This window comes from Anticarsia gemmatalis, chromosome 10 (assembly GCF_050436995.1).
Source record: "Anticarsia gemmatalis isolate Benzon Research Colony breed Stoneville strain chromosome 10, ilAntGemm2 primary, whole genome shotgun sequence".
Lineage (NCBI taxonomy): Eukaryota > Metazoa > Arthropoda > Insecta > Lepidoptera > Erebidae > Anticarsia > Anticarsia gemmatalis.
Genome location: NC_134754.1, coordinates 9,060,320 through 9,086,732, shown reverse-complemented (window position 1 = coordinate 9,086,732; position 26,413 = coordinate 9,060,320). Strand labels below are relative to the sequence as shown.

Below are 26,413 nucleotides of genomic sequence, written 5' to 3'. Positions count from 1 at the left end.
GCGAATTAATTTAAATGACGTCAGCCTACTGAACAGTCATTAACCACAGAAACGTACCTACAATAAATCAGAAATATTTATTGGCGTAAATTGCAAAGAGTCCTATCTTTTCAGTGTACGTGTAATTAACATTAGTAGCATGCTTTATCTGCGGTAAAACTGAAGCTTATCATTACTATGTCAAAAACATGCGGGTTTGTGTTATACGAAGATAATGCAGTGCATAGTAAACTGGATACAAGTCTTCTGTTTTCCATGAGACAGTTGCAGCCACGAAGGTAGCATGTCATTACCGATATAAATATGTAGGAGGAAACTTATACAGATCAAGCACCTACTTTGTGAGACAACTACATTTTCAATATCATAATAAAATATTTTACTATTGTCTTTAACTGTATGTATACTATACTATCTAATTTATGCCTATTCTGGCTCTTTACATCGATGACTTAATGACTGGCTAAATGGATTTTGTCAGGGTTTTACAACCTTTTTTGGCTATTGTTAATGAGCAGATAAAGTTATTAAATGCGAAATAAATTAAGAAGTATTAGTTAATCTACTAATCTTGATAAGGGAACGCACGAAAAAATCAAGGCCATTCGCTTTTAAAGGACCCCCATCAGTCAAACAGGTAACTGAAGAATAAACAGTAACGGTTCAAAAGCGCGGGCACGAAATCTATTCAATGACATAATAGTCGACCCTGGGCCCTCGCCCCGTCCCGGGACCCGTACAACAAAAGGGACAGGTTCGCTTTACAAATCTCACATAAATTACCTTTATTATTATTCTTCTTGTGATCATTATGTTACAATAATAATAAAAGATTACCTTATAGGCCAGTCTGATAGAACCGGTTCAGTTACGCTTTTAAGACCGTGTTATGAAACTCATTTAATAATTCTGTTGGTCAAATTAGATGCGGCTTGGTGGTACTTTCACCGGCGACTTTCATGCTCTTGTGCACTGTGCACGGAATTCTCGTTTGACTCGTTCGTTTGACCTCCTCCGGCGTTGTTGTTCACAACGTTCACGACGTATTTCGTACCTTTCAATATAATCTCTTTGTTGCTGTCAATCTTCACACACGATCAATTGTGTGGTTGTCAATGTTACAAACGCATCGATGAAGATAGAATATTATTATAAAATGTACAATATAACCCAGCATTTTAACATTGCTAGTTATTCCGTAAATAGCTGCAATCAAACGGTTTACAGTTGTGTGCGTCATCCAATAATCGTGCTATCACATGGAATCGCGTTTGTAACAATTAATTACTAGTTTCAGATTAATCGTATCCGTCGGACGCATGAACGCGCCTACACGCATGCATATAAAGCAGGTGTTTATAAATAATAAATATGAGTTTTATGATCTACAGGCAGTTATGATAACTTATAATCTCGGGGTACAAAGTTAAATAACGGCCGACAAAAAACGGTGAAGCCAGTTCTTGGCACTACCACAAATTGATCCCGGCCGAGAGCTATGAATATTCATTTAATTATACATCTAGATACGAGATTCAAGATGACGCACACCTACTTAACCGGAGCTGTAACTGGTTCAGTATCGTATTTATTTTTATTTATAGCGCAGGTCGATAATGCTACAACATGATTTCTTGGAATGAATGACGCCAACTCGATAGAGCTAATTGATTATAATATCTCTAACACAGCTTTAATAAATTTCTGGTTCCTAAAGAAACGAGATTAGAAAGCCTAGTATCAAGACTGTTGGCTATAACGTGTTTCTTCCAGTCTTATAATGTCATTGTACTTATATGATATTTACAATATGTAATTAACAAATTGTTAATAATGAAATTTTAACCGTTAAGCCGGGTTGAAATAAACGTACGCTCACGCGTAAATAAAATTCAGTTGTAACAGCGAGGGTGGCACCTCGTGTGTGGCGAGCTTTTAACTGCCAAAGAGAGAACGAAACGAGTTGTTACATACAACCTACTCTAAACATAAGTCTAACTCGACAAACAAAACACCGAACCAACGAAGATTCAGTATTCGAACACGAATTGAATGGCACAAGAATATCATAAATACCAATTAGCCACGTACCGTTGCACAAAATAGTATACACTGATACTGTATACAGTGTATACCTATTTACCATAAATGAAACGGACGCACGAATAAAGAATTATGTAGAAACATCTATCGAAAACGATGTGACCCCGTTACTCGGATGCTGAATTGAAATTCAGATTGTGAAATGATAATAACAAATGTATTTGTCGTCCGCAGCGACCTCTGGCTTTTAAAACTCGCCCGGTGTGGATCATAAATACCTACTCCATGCATACGCAGATGAGGGCTGGACAAACAGAGATACAGATTTGAATGTGAAATTAAGGATGGTGATCTCGATTTTTCAACGTAAACACGTTTATGATTCTCGTGAAGGTGGCGGCAGACTGAGAGACAATAAAAATAAACTCCTTAATGGTCTACAAACTTGATTGCAAAATTTTATGCAAATAAAATTATTGCGCCAATATGAATCTGTTTCAACTCCGTGTGATCTGGTTCTTTGGCATTTAGATAATATAAAAATAAATTTATTAAGTTAACATAAAATATTCTTATTTATTTTGGTAGAATCATTATTAATGACAGATTTAGCAAGTTAGGCAGGGTCCTACTTATAATAAGAAATTACTGATACATGTATGTCAGCACCTTTAGTAACACCTTTAAATTAAATAAAAACACAACAGTTGCGTTACAGTGAAGGCAACGGTACGGTTATTTGGTATTAAGATCAGGCACCGTGATCGATATGAGTCGATGAATATATGTTTTATTGAATAGTGATCGAAATATGCTAAACTGTTTTTGTACCTTTCTTGTTAATTTCCACCGGCTCTCGTTCTGGCGATGAACCTGAAACAATAGACACATTCTATCAAAAAAATATATTGTGTAAGATTCAAGTAATTTACTCTTATGTTAAAAATATACGTTGTTTTTAAGAATGTTTAAAATAATCCACAAACAACATACGGCCGTTGGCTATTGATAAATACCTTTAAAATGTATAAACCAGTTGATATTAATAGAAATAGATAAAGATATAAATATGTTATGTATACGTTGAAATAAATAATTATTAGTTGTACCAACACGTCCACAATTACTGCCAAAACGATAAAATCGATACAAAGGTCAATTATTCAGTTCATGTTTTTATAGTGTTTTTAAGAATAGCAGACAACTGGTTTTGTGATAACCTGTTTCTTCGATTAAACGTAGGTAAGTGAGTATATTGCAAAAGAAACGTTTCGTGTTTTTACGAATCGATATTTTTTTTTATTTTTATTATTAGTTTATACATAATGCAGATTAATATACTTAATTTGCTTTTTAAATTCGGTTTGTCCATAATATTAATGAGTATTATGTGTCCGTTTTGCGAATACAAAATCATAACTGCTTATCCATTTGGAGCAGTCGTTAAAATAATGTGAAACGGAAAAGCAACGGAAGTAAGAATTGGAATAAATGTTTAATAAGTTATTTTAATTTGTTATAAACGAGATGTCGAGTTGCGATTGCGTATAGTTTGTGCAGAATTAATTAATGTGAAGGTGATATCGGTCGGGCGGCTGGTCGGATCAGACGGGGGCTGGGCAGGTGGGCCGAGTGGGCCCAGTGCCACGTCTCTCATGTTTCTGTTTGCCGTGCCCGCATACCCGTCACCGTTTGCAGCTGCCAGTTCACTAACCTGTAAAGTCATATGCGACCGGCTAATGGATTTGTGATACGATTTTCTTTCATGTCCTTTTTCTGCAGCCACCGATCCCTTTGTATGCACTGCACTGTACCCGTGTTGACAATAATTCTACTTCAAAAGATCAGATAAAACTATTCGAGATGAGGTATCATAATCTGAATATTGTGAGCATCAGAGTTGTAAATTGAAAACGTAGAGTCCAAATATTTAATTACAACATGATTATTTTCATGTGGCGTGTCAATTTAAGAAAGTGGATCATACATACAACATGATACAAAGAAACCTGTAATCAATACATCAGAATAAAAACCAACAGCGACGTAGCCATAATTGTGGCGTAGGTGTAAAATGAGAAACAGCTGTTAATAAGTGCTTGTATGACTCGTCTGACATTTTATCGGAACCTGTTTATAAGTTATGCAATAGAAAACATTATCCAGTTAATGGCATGCGCGCTGTTGTCTGTTTAGCATAATCACCTGTCAATTGTAGTGAAATACATGAGCGTGAGTTGTAATTACATAGATTTAGGAGGTTTATGTCCTGATGCGAAACCATGTCATATACTTTAGAGTGGTATGTGTTTACACCAGCTGCCATGTGCCCTTATATCCACAACAGGTTTTCATATTATTGTGTCCAATGTTCAAAAGTTTAATATCGTACAATTTCATTGGATTTTGTTATGGTGAGATTCTTGGAAGTACTTTACCCTACTTGTATCCAATAGGTACCTAGATGGAATAACTACCCAATTTCGGTAAACACTTACTCTTACACAATAGACACAGACGTGTTTTTTATTGTCCTATACTCCATTGTCCATAACCGTACAATTGTCCAATTTTCTTACCGCAAAAGATTAGGACCCTGTTGTGGTAGGGTGGTGATTGTAGTCATCCAAGTGAACGAATTACTCGTAACTAGTTAAAGCGAAGGTAAAATTTACATTTCAAGCAACCACAATAATTACTACATACGCAATATACACATACCAGATACGTACCTATATGGAACATGAAAGAAAGGATGTGGTATTAATTTTAATCGTGTCTACTTTTTATGCGCATACATTCAGAAGCACTCAAAAGCCTATCATCACGTCCGTGTGGCAAAAAACTGCCGCTTTCTGCCGAAATAATTCGCTAAGTCTACACGCTGTGAGGCTAAATCTAATCATTATTTCAGCCGCACGCACGGGCTAATGGTAATGGCGGCCAGCATACTTGGGGAGAGCAAAAAAATACAGCGGTTTCCCCTTTAAGGCACCGCGCCAGAGGCCCAGAGCCTTTCTTGATCGGCATGTCGACCGACAACTCCGCAACTCGTTTGAACGTGAGAAATGGGGACTCGGCTGCGTTCATTGCCCGATATACCTCGAGCTTCATACTACGACCGAATCGATCGAGCAAAACGAGTATATTAATCTGAATTCGTGTAGGAGTGCTCGAAGCTGGTGTTAATAAATTATTATTATTGATGAGGAGAATATTCGAACTAACTTTACTGCTTTAAAAGGTTTGCAAATTATCGGTTTGCAATAAATGTTGATTTGCAAATTAGTAGGCGACTCGTTTAAATAGTTCGTGAATGTAATTGAATACAGCTGCTTTATGTGACGTTCTTGATAGTCTAGTTCTTCTTTTATTAAAAAACATCCACTTAATTACCGTGTAACGAGATTATTGCAATGTCATGTGAAAGGAATTACTAACAAGGGCACAGTAACTCTAAATGTTTAATTTAGTATTCAAATATATTGAACTGACTACTCTCGTTTAACTAAACTTCGTGTACCTATAAACTCAATGTAATCATTCAATAGAAAATGTATTGAGAATGTCTGATCTAATTCTAATGGCAGAAACAATTTTGCCTTCATCGATCAAAGCGTCACTTTTGTCGGATAATGTTTAACTTTCTAATTGAGATAAGATCTTAGAACTAGTTATGTATCGTGTGGTGCAGTTAACGGATGTCGCCACACCGGAGTCGGCGACCGACCGGTAGACACCGGCCCGACCAGACGGACGAGCTCATTTAATTTATGTGAAGAATTAAACACGATACATGGCGAACACGCTCCACGAAATCGGCCTCGGTACTTGTCATGTTGAAAAAACTCATGTTACGAGAACAAACATAATCGGTTTCGGTTACTGGTATGTGTGCGAGTATTGCGGTATAAATATTTTACATTTTGTGTTACGAGAATGTTGTAACGAATCGATGTCAGAAAAAACGAGTTATCTCTCATCAATGCCTTTCTCTCGACTTGTTTATAGTAAATCAGACTGAGTAACGCCGAACATTGAAAACACGCATACACTTGGCACACGTTCGAGCTGTAATACAAACAAATAATAAGTTGGACCGGTCTGGGGCTTTATAGTCTTAAAATAGGTATGTTTTCATAAACCCGATATGAGAGTTTACGCAGAACTAGTCTCGGGAATGAGGTCAAACGAGTTGGCATGCGATCCTCTGTCGGTTGCTGAAATATGCCAACGGTAATAAACAATACGCTGGCATCTTAATGTTTAACACTCTCTAAAGATATATTATAACCAAAAAAGCGTTTGTTTCACGACTGAGTAATGTCTCTACATAACGTAAGTAGTGTGGAGTAGATAAACACACTATCGCTACAGAATGTGATGCACAATTATTATTGTAATTATTACTATTTGCAGATAAAATGAAAAGCAATGAGCCACGTAAATCTGTCGTAGTAGTGGTAAACACACGCGCTACATTCATCGCGATAACAATAGCAATTGAAATGCAATCGAGTTACGTGTAGGAGTATTATATATTTATATTTATCAATCGTGTCGTTCAATGCACCGCCTTATCGTCTTTGTAATTAACTTGAATGGAAACTTGTTTATAAATCTTGGTGATCACGTTGCGCCTGGCCGATATATCTCCGAACACGTAACATTAAACTTCGGAACGAGAATAACAACGTGACTTACTACACATTGTTTCGGAGAAAACGATAAATTACTTTCAAATATTGGGAAATTCCTTACTAGTTGCGTAATATACTTGATACGTATTGTGTAGAGATACACAACAATATACTTTTTATAAAAACTAATTATTCGAGGTACTTTAGCAAAAATTACAATTTAACTCTCGTGTCAAATATTTTTTGCTAAGTTCCCACAAAGTAGTCATGGATTACATGAGTTTTTATTTTCCGGGTTTGAGGCGAACCTTCACGGGCGATCGATTGAAAAAGGAAACTATTGCAATTGCGCCGAATTCAGCTTGGTTTTACTGATTAAAAAAATAGAGCAAAACCTTAATCGATTGTACTGAGACCGTATCGAGAGATTCTTCCTTCGTGCGACGAATAAAAAACACATTTAAACGACAACTGTTGCGTAGTGTGATGAATAAAAAATGTATAGAACGAGGTCACTTTACATTGCGGCTAGTGATGTGCAAGACTCGTAAAAGTTACGACCCATTACTTTATTGTAGGCCGCCCACTATGCTTGTGCTATCTGCACTTATTTGTACAATGATAATAATAGCCAGCCATGATAAAATACAGTAACATTCATGCCATGTGTGGCTGTCGAAATCAACTCGTAAATTTTATGTACCCGATTGCTGTTATCTAGTAAATATGCAGTCATAAATATTAATACCAATAAACGTTGATTGTCTAGTATTCAAATGTAAAATACATGAATATTTAAGAGATCTCAATAACAATTTTAGAGTCCGAGTCGTTTCTATTTTATTTTTATACTAGCTGACCCGTGCGGCTCCGCTCGCGTGAATTTCGTACTGTTGCTTATTCGTTTGAGCACGCGAATTGCGAAGCACTCGATACACCTACACATAAAAATGCTAACAACTCTTTGTCATCTAATGGTTATTTACGAAAGGGACCCGAAGGACACACAATGTGACACAGGCTCAGGCAGGTCTGATTTCCTGTGGTAACCTTCTTTTCCTCTCTTGTCTGTATCCGTACCAGTTTACAGTGTAAAATATAATACCTTATTATAGACTGACCATTGCCTACCCGTCTGGATTCAGAATATTATTATACGTACAGCAGACCTATCTGCGCTGGAGCTCTTCACACGCGTAATAATGTATACTTGCGATGATACGTCCGAAACCGCGTAACCCGTAATTATTTTTTATATATCATCCGTTGTTTATTTTTTAAAACTTACCACATAGTCTGTTTCATAGTTATCCAATTTATTTCCTTAATGCAACCAATTAATTTAATTTGGTTATGTGTTACGAACTACAACGCCATCTGCTAGTTGCGGCGAACAACGACAACGAACGAAATTACTTGGTTTGCCATCTAGGATATCTCGACCGCACCAGACCCACGTAAAACAACATTTTTGTGTAATATATCATACAACATTTATGTTTGAAAATCTAATAAATGTATAGCCTGTTTCAAAGGTATTTTTTTACACAAGCCATCAAAATAAATTAATAAGGAAAAACATGCTTTGTCGCAGACTATAACGCCATCTATTGGTTGGTGCGACAACAGGTATCGATACGGCACGCGCCGCGTTTACTATGCGAATGTTGTGAAATGAATTGCAACGCCATCTATGGTCTCCATAGGGAAAAGCAGGTTCAAAACGATTTCTACATATTTTTTGTAATTTTCTAAAAATCTATGAAATTATATGCGAGAAAAAGTATCCCAGTACTTGCTCCACTACTTATTCTATGCATATACCAAATTTCAGTGCATTCTATCTGGTAGTTTTTACGTGATAGCGTAACATACAGACAGGAAAAAACCTGACCTTGACCCTCTACTGATTTATTATAAGTATATAGATAAGACATACAGACTAATATATTGTAGGTATATTTATATTCGTCCTGTTCCATTCAGAACAACCCACTGTCAATATTTGAAATGGAGAATAAACGTATAAAGTTTATTCAACAATCAAAATACATATTAGATTTTAATGCTACATTTTGTAAAGCTACTTTCATATACGTAAAGTTTATTAATTGAAATAGTGTGAGAGAGGAAATGGGGCATTAAATATTGATTAACAGCGGAGAATGTTGGCATTTCGGAAAGCCAATAACTCATCGAGCTATTTGCGAGCGAGGCGAGTCAGTAACTACTCTACCGACTCTACGTCTCTCCAGCCCTCTTCGACCTCGCCACTTCTCCAGTTTGTTTGCCAACATTGTGTTACGTTAAAGCTTAATAGCAATATTGGTCAATACATTGTGTTTACTGTATTGGAATTCAAATCATTTGAAGTTGTTTTTGTACTTATGCAAAACGTTCACACAACCCGTAGACGTAATAGGAGTTAATATGGTTATAAACGACGATAAGTAAATAAAAAGTATATTAATATAAAGAATTCATAATATAAGTGAAGCGATTTATAATAGCTAATCATTCCACTTTATATTTACCGGAAAGATATAGGAATTTTTAAGAATAGATACGAGTAGATACCTACCTACATTTATACGTCTTTGAGATAAATTATTAATGGATGTTTACTTATACATGTATTTATGGGTTTTTCTCTGCCAGTCGTTGTACGAAGTACGTAGATTACGAGTTAGCTTAAGGCACTTTTATAAACATCTAATAGTTACAAACATCGACTATAAAATGGAAACAGATCAAGGTGGAGGGAATTTATTCATTATGGTATATTATCTTCCCGGTTGTTGACTGAATAATACGATCGATTTGCGTCATTGATACATTAAAGTTTCATGACAGGTCTTTGAGTAGGTATACCTAGATAACGTTAGCAATAGTAGTGTTACGAGATGTTTTGATATTCGGATGTACTAACATCATATTTTTATATCACTATGTACTTAATAAATAATAACCTTGTCAAGAAATGTTATAGGTAGGTATATTGACATATTATTCATAAACAACATAAATAACTTTAACCAAATAAAACTGATTTGCATTGAAAAGCAAATGTCGTGAACTTGAACCGTAAAACAAAAATTCATTTACTTAAGAGAGTCGTATAAGTAAATAAAGGTCATTGAGAACCCACGCGAGCTCGGTTCCCATGGCCGTCGGAAACAATACCAGAATTGCGAGTCTCGAGCGCATAAAACCGAGAACAATCGGTCGAATGGAAACAAGAGAGCGATATAAATCAAGCTAAGCATTGCGTGCATCGGCCGGCCATAGATCCTCGCGTTTCAGCTCGCTTACCCGCCGCGCCGCACCGCGCCGCTTATAATTACCGAGTACTTTCGCCAACCGACGGGCCGCCGCCATCTTGCTATTTATATTGCAAAATGGCGGACGGTGCGCAGCACGTGTTCCTCTTTCTTTTGTTATTTGAAGAGCCCGGCGCTTGTGCATTTCAAAGGCAGAATGTGCTAATAATTTATTAGATGCACAACAGCGGCCGAGATACGTAGGTATGAACTAAAATTCACTAGTTGTAACTTCATATGGATTTAGAGCTTGCGAGTCGTGAACAAGGTCTCGCAAAATTTACATTGAATAGGGAGCCGTTAAGTTGCGATGTGACTGGACGCAAGGAAGGTCACCTTGACCGAACAAGCGCGGCAGTTTGTCTTGGTGGCTGAATTAAGTAAGTACTTGGAACTTAATTATGCTTGAATGCTCATTCCTAAATAACAGATCATAAGTGGTACCTAACGATTCGGCCTTAATACGTTAAGCAGGTCGTACGTATCTATTAGCACTTACATATTTTTACATAAGTTGTGGTTACTCCTGAAGTGACATAGAGTCATATTGTTGAAGAATATAATGGTAACGTTTAAGTTTGTAAGTACTATAAGTAGTAGATAAACTATGTGAGTAGAACAAACTATTCTCTACCATAGTCTAGAATTCTGCAAACATTTCGCAATAAACAGATCACAATAATACCTACGACATGTGAGAGAAGTGCGTCATATCAGTGCAAACAAATAATATTAAACACTAAACAAATGTCGGAACACCGACGTCAGTTTACTAACCACTGAATAAGAACAATGGTTATTGATGAACTTGAAAAATCAACAATGTTATCAATCGTGCAATAAATACACGATAAGAAAATTGCACAACTAGGTACTTAATACCTACACAAGTCTACATACAGAACGACATGATAACGCTTATCTAAAGTAAGTGGGTCATCGCTAAACCATTCGGTTCAAATTAGATATTAGGTACTTACTTAAAAGATACCAACAGTAAGCTTACTTATACACGACTATGTTTTGTTAGTTCAGTACCTACAGCAGTGATCCATGACGTATTTATGTAAGGCGTTAGGTAAAGTAGATAAGAAGTTAAGTACATAAACCTCAATAGGCTGTTACATAGATTTGATGGCTTCCTGCTCGCTCGACGATCGTGCCACAGGAAACCGAATTCGAATATAATTTCAATGCAGATCTTGCAAAGGCGTTCGCTTAGTATTCAGCGAGTTTTGCGGGCCAATGGCGAGCGACTATGATCGCAGTCCGGCGCCGCTTGAATATGTATGAGATACCTCACGAACTCTACACACGCACGGGTTTTAGCCGTGACACACATCCACGGCAAATATCTAACCGATTCTTCTTACTTTACATAGCACCTACTTATTAAAACGTTCCACGTCATTTAACTAGCTATATTAAAATGTTTAATAGAGCAACTAGTTATTAATCTCGGCGCCAATTTAAAGAGTTCAATAAGGTTAATCAATTGCATGCAAATGGAGCAATGTCTTTTCTCGTTCAATTCATTTTCAAAATACCCATTCTTAAAGCTGGTCTCTCAATGGCTCGACCAACATAGTTCTAGTATACATTTGTCAATATCTGATGAACCAAAATTCAGTTCATAAATAGTATATTGCTCATAATGTGAGATCTGTTTATAGAATACGTAAAAGTATTTTAACTAATTCCAAGAACGACAAAAATGACATCACACTGCGAGCAAAAACAATGTGATGAACTCCGCATTAACTGTGGTATTAATGACTCGCAGAACAATGCATAGATAATAAAAATGCAAATGAATTAACGCTTAGATAAGAATTATTACATGTAACCTCATTTGTGGGATGAAATAATTAATTTATGTAGAGTACCTACACCACAAGTTCCTCGGGACATCGACTAATTATGTTTAATTTATATTTTGTTTTGTATGTATTGACATAATTATTCAGCAGTATTAGTGAATCATTAGTATTTTAATATGTACAATAATATTATGTCGTCCAGTCATTTTGTCTTGTAGTCTCGTTACCCACATCTGTCATGCTCACGGTTACGTTGTTAACACATGTTAGCTAATGGCCCAACTCGACATGCCACGTGTATGTTAACGCCTGCTACGTGCTTATAAAAGAAACTCATGTTCATAAAATACTCGGCTACAACGCCGCCGACGCTGTACTTCAGTGTTACGATGTAGCAATTTATTTCAGAATGAACATTAACGGTAACAAAGCTAATAAAGATGCAATCATGAAAACGGAGTAAGCGCAGAAATGCAATAGCGAATTGCAATGCACAATAGAAAAGAAACGAGAATGAAGCGTGCGAAGTGGTGGTGCGCGACGTGGGAAAGCGAATGGCGGCTTTGGTGCTGGCGGCCATCTTGGATTGGGCTCGTTCGGAAAACATCACGTGTCCACGCGTCCGCCTGGTAACAGCGTACATACGCTAAACGGAGCGGAACAATTCGTGTACACCACGTGGTTTTTTATTTGTGCAACATTCCACCGGCCGACGGCTATTGAATTTATTGATTGGTTCGCGTACCCTTTCAGCAGCTGCACCGATGTTATGTCTTAATTAAAAATGAAATAAAATAGGTTAGTGTTAAATAGTTTAAACACTTGATTTCAAAAACGCAACCGTATAAGAATAGTCATTATAAGCGATTACGGTCATAATATCTGACTAAAGATCATTCGGACGCCCACGTCAATGAAATTTACGTAATGTCGGAATGAAGCAGTCTGACCACCTACATGAATTCTAGAACTCCTCGCGCTAGTTAATAAAGACATCCTTTGACGTTATAAATTGTAATAATAACGAGACTGCAAAGGTGAATGAACACGGTTCAAATTGCTAGTGAGTCACAGCAAAGAAATGTAGATGATGTCTGTCTAATTGATAAACAATAGTATTAGTACATGCTACTAAGAAATTATCAATAAGCAAAAAAAGTAAACACACATAATATAATATATTAACTTTACCTATTATGAAATCACATTCCTGTACATATATTATCGTTCATCACCTTAATATGTTGTAATATAAATATGTTTATTTAATAGGCAGGTACAAACTTCTAAACTCGAGTAACCTCTTCCGCCATAAACTCCTTTTCCTTTACCCACCGGATAGAACCGTTAAAAAGATGTTTACTTTGCATGTTTTACTGGCAATTCTGAGTAGCTCTGAGTAAATGACTAACGTTATTGGTATTTTGACATCGCAACTATGTTACGACGTTGATGCATATTATGATGTGGGAGTTTGTTATAGTCATTTAATGTTTTTCGTGACAAACGTTTCCTCGACGACCCATCACGCCATGCGTGACTCACTATTGTAGTGTTTGTTGATATTACTACGTCTACGCGATGTTGCCAGCTCTCAACTCGGAACATTATTTTTTATATGTCTCGTTAGTTATTAAGGTATCCCTGTCTCTATAAATCGTAGTACTTATATGGATGAAGGCAGATTTTCATTAAGCTATCTATATCCGGAATAATGTCCAGAATTGTCAGTCGACTCTATAATGCACTTTAACATTCAAATGGCATTCGGTTGTGCGAAGTTCTTTGGAGCTCGCAATCACATTCCAGACAAGTTTACATCAAAATGCCAACACGGGCATTAGTATGTGCGTTACGTCCCGACAGCTGATAGGCTGGGGTAGGCAAGAGCATCAATCTCAAGGCGATCCTAAAAAGGTGGGCTCCGTTATGTAACTCGCTTTTGTGCCAACGTAAACAGGCGCTCAGACCGAATACATTATGCAAAGAGTTTTTATCTCAACGCCTATCTTAGGGCACGTACTGTGGTAGTTTTGTTTCATTTTTTATGTAAAAATGTGGTTAACTAATCGTTGCATGCAAGAGATATCCTTCCTTCCGTTGCAGATACTATTATAAAATAAGTATTTCAACTGGACAGTTTTTGTGGTTCATAAAATAGAGGTTCAAAAAGATTTTTTGCAAACCTTATCTTATATGAAAAGTTCAACCGTCTAAATTTATATCGTGATAAAATAACTATTTTAATAATATTTCGGGGTTATCATTACGTAACCTCAAAAGATAGCGAAAAAATCATCAAAGCTGGCACAAACGTTGAGCTCTCGCTTGCTCGCTACCATCACGTAATTCGTGAAATTCAATGACAAAAAAGTGGACAAATAAACTAGCCAGTTGGCAAAAAAATTAACGGCAACCAAATCTGATAGAACGGGATGGAGGTAGTACAGAGCAACCGTTAGAAGGAGACGGATGTGCACGCCATCTTGCCTGCATCAAGTCTTTAGTCACGCGCAGTAAAACAGCGTTTCTATTTTTTGCGCGCTCTCGTCTGACCTCGTTGGTTTATCGTTATCATACGGCTCTAATAATAAATGGATTTCGCTCGTCATGGAATGTGCGCTCGCACAACAAGCGGGCATAGTAATAACGCAGATAACCTTCGCCCGCGGCTCATCAAATTTATTGGCCTGCAATATGCAACCACTCGATTAATTGCACAACGATCACAACCACTAAATCAATTTACATGATACGTTCAAACTGACTTCCCGCTGTTACAGCTATTGCTTAGACTTAGATTAGTCAGATTACTCATATAGTGCTGTATATTGTTGTGTCTACTGTTGCTTTCGATAAAACTACGCTCCACTTAACCCTTTAATAGTAAAGTTCATAGTCAATTAGTACGACAACATAGTCGTGAACTTTCGACGTCTGTGTGCAAACGAGATACAATTGGCCGCTTTTCGAGTCTGGCCTGTTTTAATAGAGACGTTTTAAACTAACAATCACGATATTTCGTGACCAAACTTCAATAAGTGTCTAGTATCCTTATTAATAACATTGCGTGACTCTACACAATTTGTTATGAGGTATTTAATTCAAAATTATCTGAATTTATTCGTAGTTGGTTTTGAAAGCACCGTTTTTCATCAAACAAGGTGAATATTTCCGAGGCGAGTCAAGGACGAATTAAACACGAACCTATTCAAGTCTGCGATAACGAGTGATCACTTGTTGTTGAGAGTTGAGACGTCTTTGTATCGAATGTCATGATTTACAACTTCGTAATACAAACATTTAGTCATTATCATTAATCATGACGCAGAGACATGATTTGCGACGAAATACAACGTGTAATCGTGCAATATCCATAAAATATAGTTAGTGTCCGTTTGTTGACAGTCGACGACATAAAATTCCCTCACAATTTGTGGCTACTAAGACAGTTGCATGAAACTTCATGACCCAAAGATAAATGAAATAATAGGTAAGAAATGGAATCGTTGCCTTGCAGAGTCCAAGGCGAAGTTAAACATAGTAGCATATAAAACCTATATAGACTCTACTTTTAAGAAAACTTTCCTAGTTAGAATAACTCTGCTCGTTTGGAAAACAAAACTTTAAGCAGAATAAGAAGACACTATAAATTAACTCGGGTAATGTAATACAAAGTTTATTCGCAGCCAGACAGCAATTACGTCGAGAACTTTAAGCGGTATTCACGAACACCAAAGAGGAGGGAGGTATCCCTCTCCCGCTGCCCTCCCAAACCTCTCACCCCTTTGAAACGGTTCAAACTCGTGGCGGGGGGTAAAATTGTCAAAGTTCCACCACCCCCGGTTTCTATCCGATTATTTTGGAATCTTTTAGGGCTCTAAACTTTGTTTGACACTTGGGGCTGAGAGAAAAAGTTGATCCTTCAGTGGATTAATTGAATTCACCGCAATTTCATTACAAATTGTTGTAAACAGGTGCTCGTACGGGTACTTTTTGAACATCTGCAACCCATTTCGTTACACACCAACGTCTAAAGGCTCGTGTAGACGTACCGTTTGTGTTCATTTAATGAATCGTAGTAATAAATACAATAGAAAACTTATTAGATAACTAATAATAGAAATTCAGTAAACAGTTGTGATAAGCAAATAAAGGATAAAGAAGTCACAAATAAACACGTTATTTCAAAGTAAGGTTGTGAGGCGGACAGAGTTTGGCGAAGTCCACAAAGTTGGCAAGTTTCAAACTTGTTCCGGCTGGAACTCCGCTCCTTCAAAACTGTAATGGCTGGAAGCAGATAATCTGCAAGTTTGTCACTGTAAGCAAACTTCGCTAATATGATCCGTAATTACTTTCTCAACATGATCATGATAACGCTCAAGTATATTTTGCGAGGAGAGAATATTAAATTTCAAACTAAGTAGCTCTTAATCAATATTAATTTCAGATTTAATAAAGAACATATTAGAAAGGTCAATTAGGGAAGTAAATGATTTGTAGGCATATTCCATTTTGTTACAGAACACGTAACACGTGAAATTTTTACCACATTTACTTGTAAGTGACATAACACATTTACATTGTTGCTTTATACAAATAAAGCCATTCAAAGTCGAATACAAACAAAGAAAAGAAAACTGGAAAGAACTTGCATCAGCAACTTATAAACTGTTTACAGAGCAAAAATAACTTCACTGTTGCAATAAAATTTCAAACAATAAAAGTTGCTTATAAAAATAGTAGAATCCGTTTAAACTTTCGCTTTCAGAATTAAAATAGGAACCAAGAATAAGTAATAAGAAAGTTCTTAACAACCGAGTCTTGGAAAACCCTGAAATGTCAACTTGCGAAACGTAAAAGCTTACAATGTTTAACTTTTCATAACGACTTGAAGGTTTAAAGTAACGTAATGTTGTTGCTAAAACGATTAAATATTTCCCAAGTTTAAGTGAAATCTGATGTTTTTAGAATTTTTGTTAACTTATTTTAAAAAATCTTTGTGATAAGATGCGAATAACAAATAAAACCATAATGAACTTTGTAATATGTTTTTCCAAGTTTTGTGTGTACAGACTTATCAAAGCTAACAAGATAAAAGTATTTACACATTGTTACACCAAGACAAAGTAAATGTAAAGTTACAACAAACAACAAGTATAATTAAGCGGACCTTCGAATCTCCAGCTTGATGAATAAGTTAGTAACCGAACTCCTCATCGACCTTAGTTTATATAATTGAGTTGGAACGGAATACGGATTCGCAAACTTTGGGAATTGATTATTAACTCAGAAATTGGGATTGCTCAGAAAAGAAAAAACTTCATTTAATTTTGTCTTCACTTAAAACTTTACGAAAACATGGAATTGTTTCTTAGTTGAGAACAAACAAATATTTGTTTACGCTTGTTGCGATTTTAAACAAGTAGATTGATTCGTTTGTTTGATAGACTTCTCTTAATTTTTATTCGCCCACACTTTGGCCTTCATTAGAATGTCAAATTGCTGCTATTTTCATAAATCAAATATACAAAATTAAATACATAATGATATTATAAATGACTGTTGCTATCTTGTTGTAATTTGATGGATGACTAAACGTCACAAAGCCTCTCACAATATTGTTTTTGTTGCTTACAGTACCTACAGTTTTCCACTATGAACAGATAAAATATTTATCACTTATCAAGTTTATCAACGGATGTATTATGACTGCAATCATGAACGAATCTGTTCATTGAAAGGTTTTGTTTACTTACAGCGTCAAACAGTGTTCATGCAAAAAGGAGAATTTGAATGTATTCATACACCATTTCACCATAATTTAGTACAATATTCAGAGTTCTAAGTAAATTAATAAAGAAAGTATTGATATAAGACAAGCTTAATAATCGATGTTAGTATTTAAGTTAATCTGATATTACAGTCGACGTGACCGCTAAAGTTTCTCCACAAACCCTATTTGGTATTCAACGATGTAACGAGTCCGAAATCCACGGCCACTAGGGTAAAACAATAACTGTAAATTAAACTGGAAACTCATTAAAAGCGAGCCGAGGGAGGACGGGTAGTTCAACATGTTTTATACGATCGAACTTTAATTGGTCTGACAGAGGTACGCTTGATATTTGTTAACTTACTCGGATTGTTACCAATTCTCGGAATAGCTTGTAAACTTGGCGACTTTTTCTTTAAATGTTATTTGCTCTTTTACACCTTTGTGCCGTTACGTAACGTTTCATTTCTGTCCCGAAACGCTGTATTCGTATTACAGTTTATATAAAAACGTTCACATAACGGTCGTTTTATAAACTTCTTTTCTCTCTGAGGAAAAAGTGTGAATTTAAATATAACGACCTTTACCGTTCCTTATATTTTTTCCCATCCATATACGTGGTAACTGAGTAATCACAGCAGGTAAGAAGGCTTAAGGCGGTTGATTCCGTGAAAATGATTCCACATTTATTTTCAAGTTAAATGCTCCAGCAAAGGTCGATACGGTCGTTTACAGAGAAGGAAACCATCAATCAACATTTAGTTGATACGACCACTTGGAATACGATTACTTGTACATCGATGTTGGCGCATTTCCAATTCCACTTTAGATAGCTATTTACAACCATAGAGTTCATGTACTCGCCATAAATAAATGTATGCCAGTTGAAATAAAATGTAAAACACTGATTTGATACTATAATAATAAATATAACAACGTTATAAATATTTGATACATAAACTTCCAGATATGTATACGAGCCGATAGAGAATATCATTTGGGTTATTAGTGACCAATCTCGACGACTCTCGACCAATGATTTCGTCGAGTTCCATGATTCAGTCTTTGCTAGAGTGGATATACCGTTTAGAAGGCCAAAATCGTTCACTATAATTAAGTTCAGAACATCGCAGCCCTTATGGCCTTTCGCCTGCAATGACAAATTAAGACAATCACTTAATACATAGCTTATTCAAAGAGGGTTCGTCACCATTTTTACGGTTCGATGTTTTTTATTACAATGGTCCATATTTGGAAGGCAGAAGATATTTACATTTATGGTCTGCGTTTTACGGATAAGGTGTTACAAGTCTTTCGTTTAATTTCCAGGCAAATAAGCTATTACCCAAAGTTTAAAATATGCATATGATATAAATATATCTCTACAAACTTACGACCTTAATATAATTCAAAACAAAATACGAAATTCAAATCTAAGTAATAAAAATATCAAATATAATTACGTTCTCTTTCATGATTTCATACAATTTCCATTCCAAATGAAATACAATTTATTATTAATATTATAAGTTGTTTGATTTGCGTAATAAACGTAACTCGTAAACTCTAAATGCCCTTGAGATTGCGACCATATTCTCTCTCGCTGGAGCGGAGCCAACCAATTCGCGATACCGCATTAATTTGCTTACTTAACACACAGTTTTATCGTTTTCAGCATCGAATTGTGACATTGCATACTGTAAGGAAATGTTAATTTTGCAATAACAAATAAGTACATCAGTACACGCGATAGACTGCCACATTTCAATATTCATAATTCTAATTCAACGCAAGCGGACAGTTCAATTAAATGACTAGAATAATAAGCGCGTTTAATGTCTCTCCGTACGTCATAAGAAAACAACAATTCTGTTAAAATAATGACTTCGCTCACGGTCTTGATCTTTGTAGATATAATAAAATTGTCTCCACCTCACGTCGTTTCCTCATCGCCGAGGGTCACGACCTCTTACATCGCCTCTTTATACATTTCATCTGAATTTTATGCGCCAAACAAATTACTGAAATTTTCCCAGCGTTCAAAGTCAAATTAAGCTCATTGAAGATTATTTGAGAGAACGATGCGACCGTCACCAGTCATAAAATATTGTCTTCAGCTCATTGTTTTCAATAAAAAAATATGATAAATGGATGCCATTACGGTGGGCACGTTTGGCGTGCCGCCACGGTCGTCAGCCTCGCCTTGACCAAGATCGAGACGTGATCCGAGATGTCCGTTTCACTGTATGCGCATATTGATTACCAGATTATAGAGTTCTTTTGCATAATTCCTTCGATGCATATTGATATAATGGTGTTTAAAATTGAATAAATATTCAATGAATACATTAACCAGGAACATAAATATATCTTATATTTATGTAATAAATTGGTAAGTATATTTTAGAACCGGTACCGATCATTTAAATGTTTTCACACAGGAACTCTTACTGGCAGTTAATAAAATTAATGGGGCAAAGTTTGCAGCGTATAATATGAAATTGGAATACTTATAAAATAGTCGTTCTAGTATGAATTATTCGAAGAAATCCAATTATATTTTTAAAGTGTTCCATTATTGACGGCATAAAGAGCAGTCCCGTGTTCGTTTGTTTTTGCTAATAGCATCGTTTGCATTTAATCATTTATTACTTGGGTTAATTTGCAATTTAATTTGCTTTGGATTTTCATTAACAAGAAAAATAGGGAAGTCAACATTTACAATTGTAATAAGTTGTTTATTTATATGAAAATATATTACATTTACCTATGAGAAATGAGGACAAGTGTTGAGATGGGTATTGAAGAATTTAAAGTAAACCATATGTGCTATAAATATATTTATATGTCCGACTGTTAATAATATCCAGACGTTTAAAGACAAGAATAATCGCTGTTCAGATAAAAATGTAATGAAAATAAACTAAACTTATGACCTAGTTCGCAATCGTACGACAGTTTATTTTAACTGATAACACGTCGTTTCCAATGATAAATTTAATTACGAGGATTTACATTATCGCCAGCATTTAGAGATAGCGTGCGTTTATAAAAACACGTCGTCAGCGAACACAATCTGTGTACAAACTCAATTATCTGCTATTAATTAAATATCAAGTCACATGATTTACACAAACGTATTCCGTTGGATAATTTCCTTTGTACATTGTTGTGGTAGATGCATAATATCATGTATTATGACTAATTCGTTTTAGTGTAAATTGATTTCGTTTACAAGAGGAAAACATATTTATTTGCGGACAAACCGCTGGGAAATTTCTTGGAATTAATAAAATCATGAGGTTAATATGACTTGCAAAATTGTTTGAAGAACAAATTGTAAATATATTCAAAATTCGATTATTTTTATTGATACTAGTCTGTTTGTAGATTAAAAGGTTGAAGAGGTCATCGTTATAATTTAAACTGGATACTTTTGCATCACTTGGCCTTTAGCTATTCCTATACAATGATTATTTTATTTATGTCTGCAAAAGCTGTTTAAATAGTCGGCTCATTATGAAGCATATAGACATTAATCATTGTGTAAATTAATTAGTTTATAAAATATGAAAACTTCGCAAGGTAACTAGCCCATTAGACTTAATAATCGACCTGCTTTCCAACTGTATAATATGGATGTAATATTTTTAAACGTTTTCCCGAGAGTATAATAATATCATCTATATCAAAATTATTTATGGGTCTGGGTCTATTTAACATAATATATTTAGAAAAATAATGAACAGTCGTTATATCTCTAGATTTTATTGAATTAGAAACCGCTATCGCTATCATAAATTTTATCCTTAACACTTTCAAGGTGTGTCAATGACATCACTCAAGATCGATTGGAATGATATAATATATGTTTTTTGTTCAAACGTGATTTACAATGGAAACATTACGGAGATGTCTGGCAAATGTTTTGGCATGAAGCCCGAGAGTTTAGCATGTATACAAGTATGATGGTTCGAAATGTAGTTACACTAAACGAAAACTGACGCGAGTTGATTTATAGCGCAGAATTCATGACAGTCGAGTGCATTATGAGCTGTTTTGATCAAAGACTGTTCGCGTCTGACTCATAAGGACAGTCATCTATCTATCTATCGTATAGTTAGTGGCCAACCTAGTGTCAAAGTTGTTCAAGCCGCCCGAAAGGCCTTTGACATGGCTTAACGACTGTTATCTTATTTGCTATACGACTTTTTACGTGCCCTCAGAAGCACGGAGACGCGCAGTTCAAATACCACTATACGGTCACCCATCTATAGAATGACCGCGCCAACGGTTGCTTAACCCACAGATCGTTTACCGAACGGTGAGCACGACTGGCTATGAGCGCCATGTAAGAACAGTGGTAAAGTATAAATTAAATAAGAATACATTCTGTTATAATGACAGAGGGTACCTCAGCTAAGTAAACTAAATGCGCATAAATTACCATGACTATTGCACATAAATATACAAATTTACATTCGACATGCTCAACTGCAAACTAAGTGACTCGATAACAATTATTTATATTTATTCTTTTTAAATTATATTCAAGCCGTTATCTCTATAACGTTTTTAACAACGTGTACTAAAAAAATGAACTTGTTTTTAAAGTATTTTGAAACTTAAAATTATGCGTAACACACTGTACCTGTTACTATTATTTACGAGACTACTACTGTTTTTTTGTTTTCTTAGTATAAGAAGATTCACTAACATTGCCAGTAATATTCCTTTGTGAAAATAACTCTTAATAAGTACATATCTTTAAAAGTGGAAGACAGAATTATTATTAACATTTGCTCCTTCCCATTCAGACGTCAGTTCCTGGTATTACCATAAGTAGGGTACGAGTACCTATTGATTTTTTCACGGTAACAAATGCGTCAATGAACTGACGTCAAACATAAGTTTACTTTAGTTTAGTTTAGTCAAACATTAGTCAATTTTTCACTAATCATCTGTGACAGTATTTTGGCTTCATCTCTATGTAATAATATGCAAATTATTGGCCTTCATTGACTCTAAGTATACTCGTGTACTGTATAAACTGTTTTAATTATTTCCGTGATGTTAATTAGCATTGTGATAAAGAAAATAACAATAGAACTTTCGATATCCATTATCGTTAAAAATAACAAGTAGGTATGCTTATTCACAATTCAATGACTGAGTAATGAATTAATTATATGCAAATACCTCATTGACTAGGTTATTTACAAAGCAAAGGAATTACTTAATAGAATATTTGCTTTCAATTTAAATATTTGCTAGACAAAAAATAAACAAAACATTTTTCTTAATGCATGGATTGGTAACGAAACGCCGCGGAATTAACAGTGAATCGATTTCGAAGCTTTTAAAAATCCGATCTGATCTATATAAAGTAAATGATTCGAGACAAATTATCATAGTAGCGATAACAATTTTAAAAGTCACGACCGTTTAGCATGGATAACAAACCAAACAGTAATCAGGTCGGCAAATATCGTTGGTTCTACGTACACAATGAACGAGCCCCATGGGAAATTAATTCTCAACGCGGCTCGCACTACGAGCCATGGCGTGGACGACCTCGCTACAGAACACCACTCATTACTGCAAGGAATATAAATCAACCTAATAAATATGTTCACAACATGTGTTGACAACATTCCCAAAATATCGTACAGTCATTGTTTATAATTATTCACTGACTTACTGCGACTTTGTGAATACCTTCATACCTTCTACAGCGGATGTAAAAGATAAAACGTTAGTATAATGCCACCAGAACAATAGAAGATATAAACACGATCGTTTTTTACCTTAACAATGGGGTTTAACTCCACGGCTCAAATAAATAATTCAAGCCGTAAAACCGGCAACTTTACTACCTTCAGATGTTATTATTATTAAGCCGTTTTAATCGTACCTGAAACAATTAATACAATGCTTTTAAAATAACGTAAATAATAAATGAATAGTGTCAAGGCTTTACAGACTGAGGAAAATTCATGGCCTTGTTTTCTCAACTTGATAACAGAACAATAGATAAATATTTGCTCTGTAGCCGAGTAAACATTTCATCACTGTTATTTATAGAACAGATAATTTCAGTAGGAAATATCGCGCATACGTAAGGTTTAAGCGGGAAATACCGATAAAGTTATCGGTACCTACTTGAATATCACTATCTGATCCACATCTATAAGATATGAAATATAGGAAGTATCAGACACGAATTCCACGAACAGTTTCAATAATCCAATTATTTATCATCGCAGATACACGTCGTATCAGTATTCATGACATTAGGTAAAGTATTTATCGTGTATTAAGAAATAGAGTTCTTCGGAAATCGGACAATCACCGAATATAGTTGCCTAACCTTACTTATCAGCGTTAGACGGTAACGACTCAATAATAATATTATAAACAGATAAGTTGAACACTAGTGGGCTCATTATTTGTCGACGTATTAAGTACGTGGATATAGGTAAATAATATAACTGTATACTGTTGCGTGTATATTATTGTATATGGCGGAATTCGATATGTATAATAATACGAACATAAATTGTGTCGACCAACATTCCCGCTGCGATAACCTCGCTTGATAACCACAGCCAAGTTCCCGGTTTTCAATTAATTTAATTTACTATCAAATTGAAAATGCCTACGCTGCGCAAACACATATTCTTTAACCTTTCCTTGAATATATTGCGTTATTATTACCTAGTCATGCGCAAAAAAAGTTCACTTTTCCTAGTATTCTTTCTTTGGTTGTGTTCCAAATCTTCTTCTTCCAAAATTTCCTTGTATTTGCCTTTATGAAGTAATTTATTGAAAGGTTTATCGTGCGATTAGGCTTTCTCTGGCTTATTTTTCCTATAATAAATTAATATGTAATAACAATGAGATCAATAGGTAGGTTTATCCAATAGCGGTACTATTTGCTCTATATAAGTGAGTTAAAATCGTAACTAATGTCTTAAAAACATTCACCGAGGAAGATTGCTCAAGATATTTTATTACTCGATTGTCTAACTAAACATAAACAATAATATTTGATCCATTTACGTGCGCTTAATGGCAAGGAGCAGTGACACAATATATCAATGAATTAACTTTCGCTAATTTGAATTTTAATAGCGCTATAAATCGTGAGGCTGACGTCGCGACGGTTAATGAGACCGCCACTCCTTCGGGTCACTCCACCCAACGGTCCGCCGGTCCATTGCGCTAATTAATTGCCAGTTAAACTGCAGTTCCTTGTATGTTAATTCTTGATGGTGTAACTGCCTCGGGTTCTTAAACCGGATTAGTTTGTAGGCGTTTATGGTCATGGTATCGTTGTAAAACTATATAGTCTCCATAATGACTTTAGTACAGATTTTATTATACGACGATGTATTGGGAAATATCACAATATTTTTAACACAGCAAATATATATAAATTTGCACAGACAGTGTTAAATTGTAAACGGTAAAGCATATTGCACTCGGTAAACGTTACATCATAGAAAGTGAATGACGACTACCGTGCTTTCTAGCGTATAGCATTCTCTTAGCAACGGGACAATGGGCCATCATGTTCCATCTATCATTTTCAATTGAGACTGTTGACAGTTTCTGCTAGGACCACTTAAATATACAACTCGTCATGTGGCCGTCTGATGAGGATGGATTTATTTATCGTCCGGACGCTTATAGCATCCCTAAATTGAGTCTGGCAGTTTAAAAATCATGTCGATTTTATTTACAAAGGTTCAGGCATGTTAAGATATATGAACACACGTTTAAAATAATATGATTATGCACATAAAACTAGGTTAAATCCGCCAACTCCACAGTTTAATACAGAAACAATACAATGCGTAATAACACACATATTGTGTCATGCTTGCTTTATGTATTTTGTGAAGCGTAGCGTAATTGGAGACTATATTTAGAAACAGTAAAATTCCAACTAAGTTATTCCGTAATACTTTGTAGAGATACGAAGGAAGTCCGATAGCTGTGTCATCATAAGGCCAACGGATATAAAATGATAAACTATTAATAATTGTAATATTTGTTACATAGGAAGCGACAATAATAAAGTAAGAATTTTATCAGGTCGTTGCGACAAAAGGATACTCATGCTGTTATCGGACGTGCGATGATATTGATAACACGATATCGTGCACTTATAGAACTGATAACAATAACAATCTAGTGGTCTGATTACAAAACGCATTAATGTTTACTTATGTGCGAACGATTCCAACTGATAACACCGATAAGATTTTCCGTTATTAATCCATTCAATAACAGCCACATATTTGCTTGACTCAATTTTGCGAAATGTTTTTATATCTAGAAACTCCTATCCACGGGACATTTTCACCAAAATTCATGGCCACTACATGAAATGCAACGCCAAATTAGGTGCTAGGTTTATGAATATACCACGAATACATACCCAATAAAACTGACATCAGAAATTGAAATTCATGGAAACAGATTTTGAAACAATTTCAATATTTAAATAAGCTGTAGCCGAAAATTGCTTGTGTTTTTATTAAAATATTCGTCAAAGCAAACCTGTTTCAATATTGTGCTATTAAAGTAGTTCAAATCGCGAGTCTTTTGCGGAAATATCCATTGTATTCAAACCAGCTATTTACAATTTTGCCTTGAATATTTTAGAATATTTGTGACTCGGCCTCGATACATCAAGCGAAATAAATAAGTCGAGTATACCTTAGTAACTCCACAGTGTTGTATACCTACCCAATTAAGTGCAATTTTCCTCTATACCTAATAATATCGTTTCTACTTAATAGAATT

At 35.4% G+C, this 26,413-nt stretch overlaps 1 protein-coding gene across 2 annotated transcripts in view; it reads right to left on the bottom strand.

Moving 5' to 3' along the window:
* Positions 1–26,413, bottom strand: part of Kdm3 (Lysine demethylase 3) — a 170,836-nt gene that overhangs the window by 44,478 nt on the left and 99,945 nt on the right. For both annotated transcript variants that reach the window (XM_076119537.1, XM_076119538.1), the window contains one exon: positions 2,875–2,916. In XM_076119537.1, the coding sequence (XP_075975652.1) occupies positions 2,875–2,916 (42 nt within the window). The remainder of the gene's footprint in view (positions 1–2,874; positions 2,917–26,413) is intronic.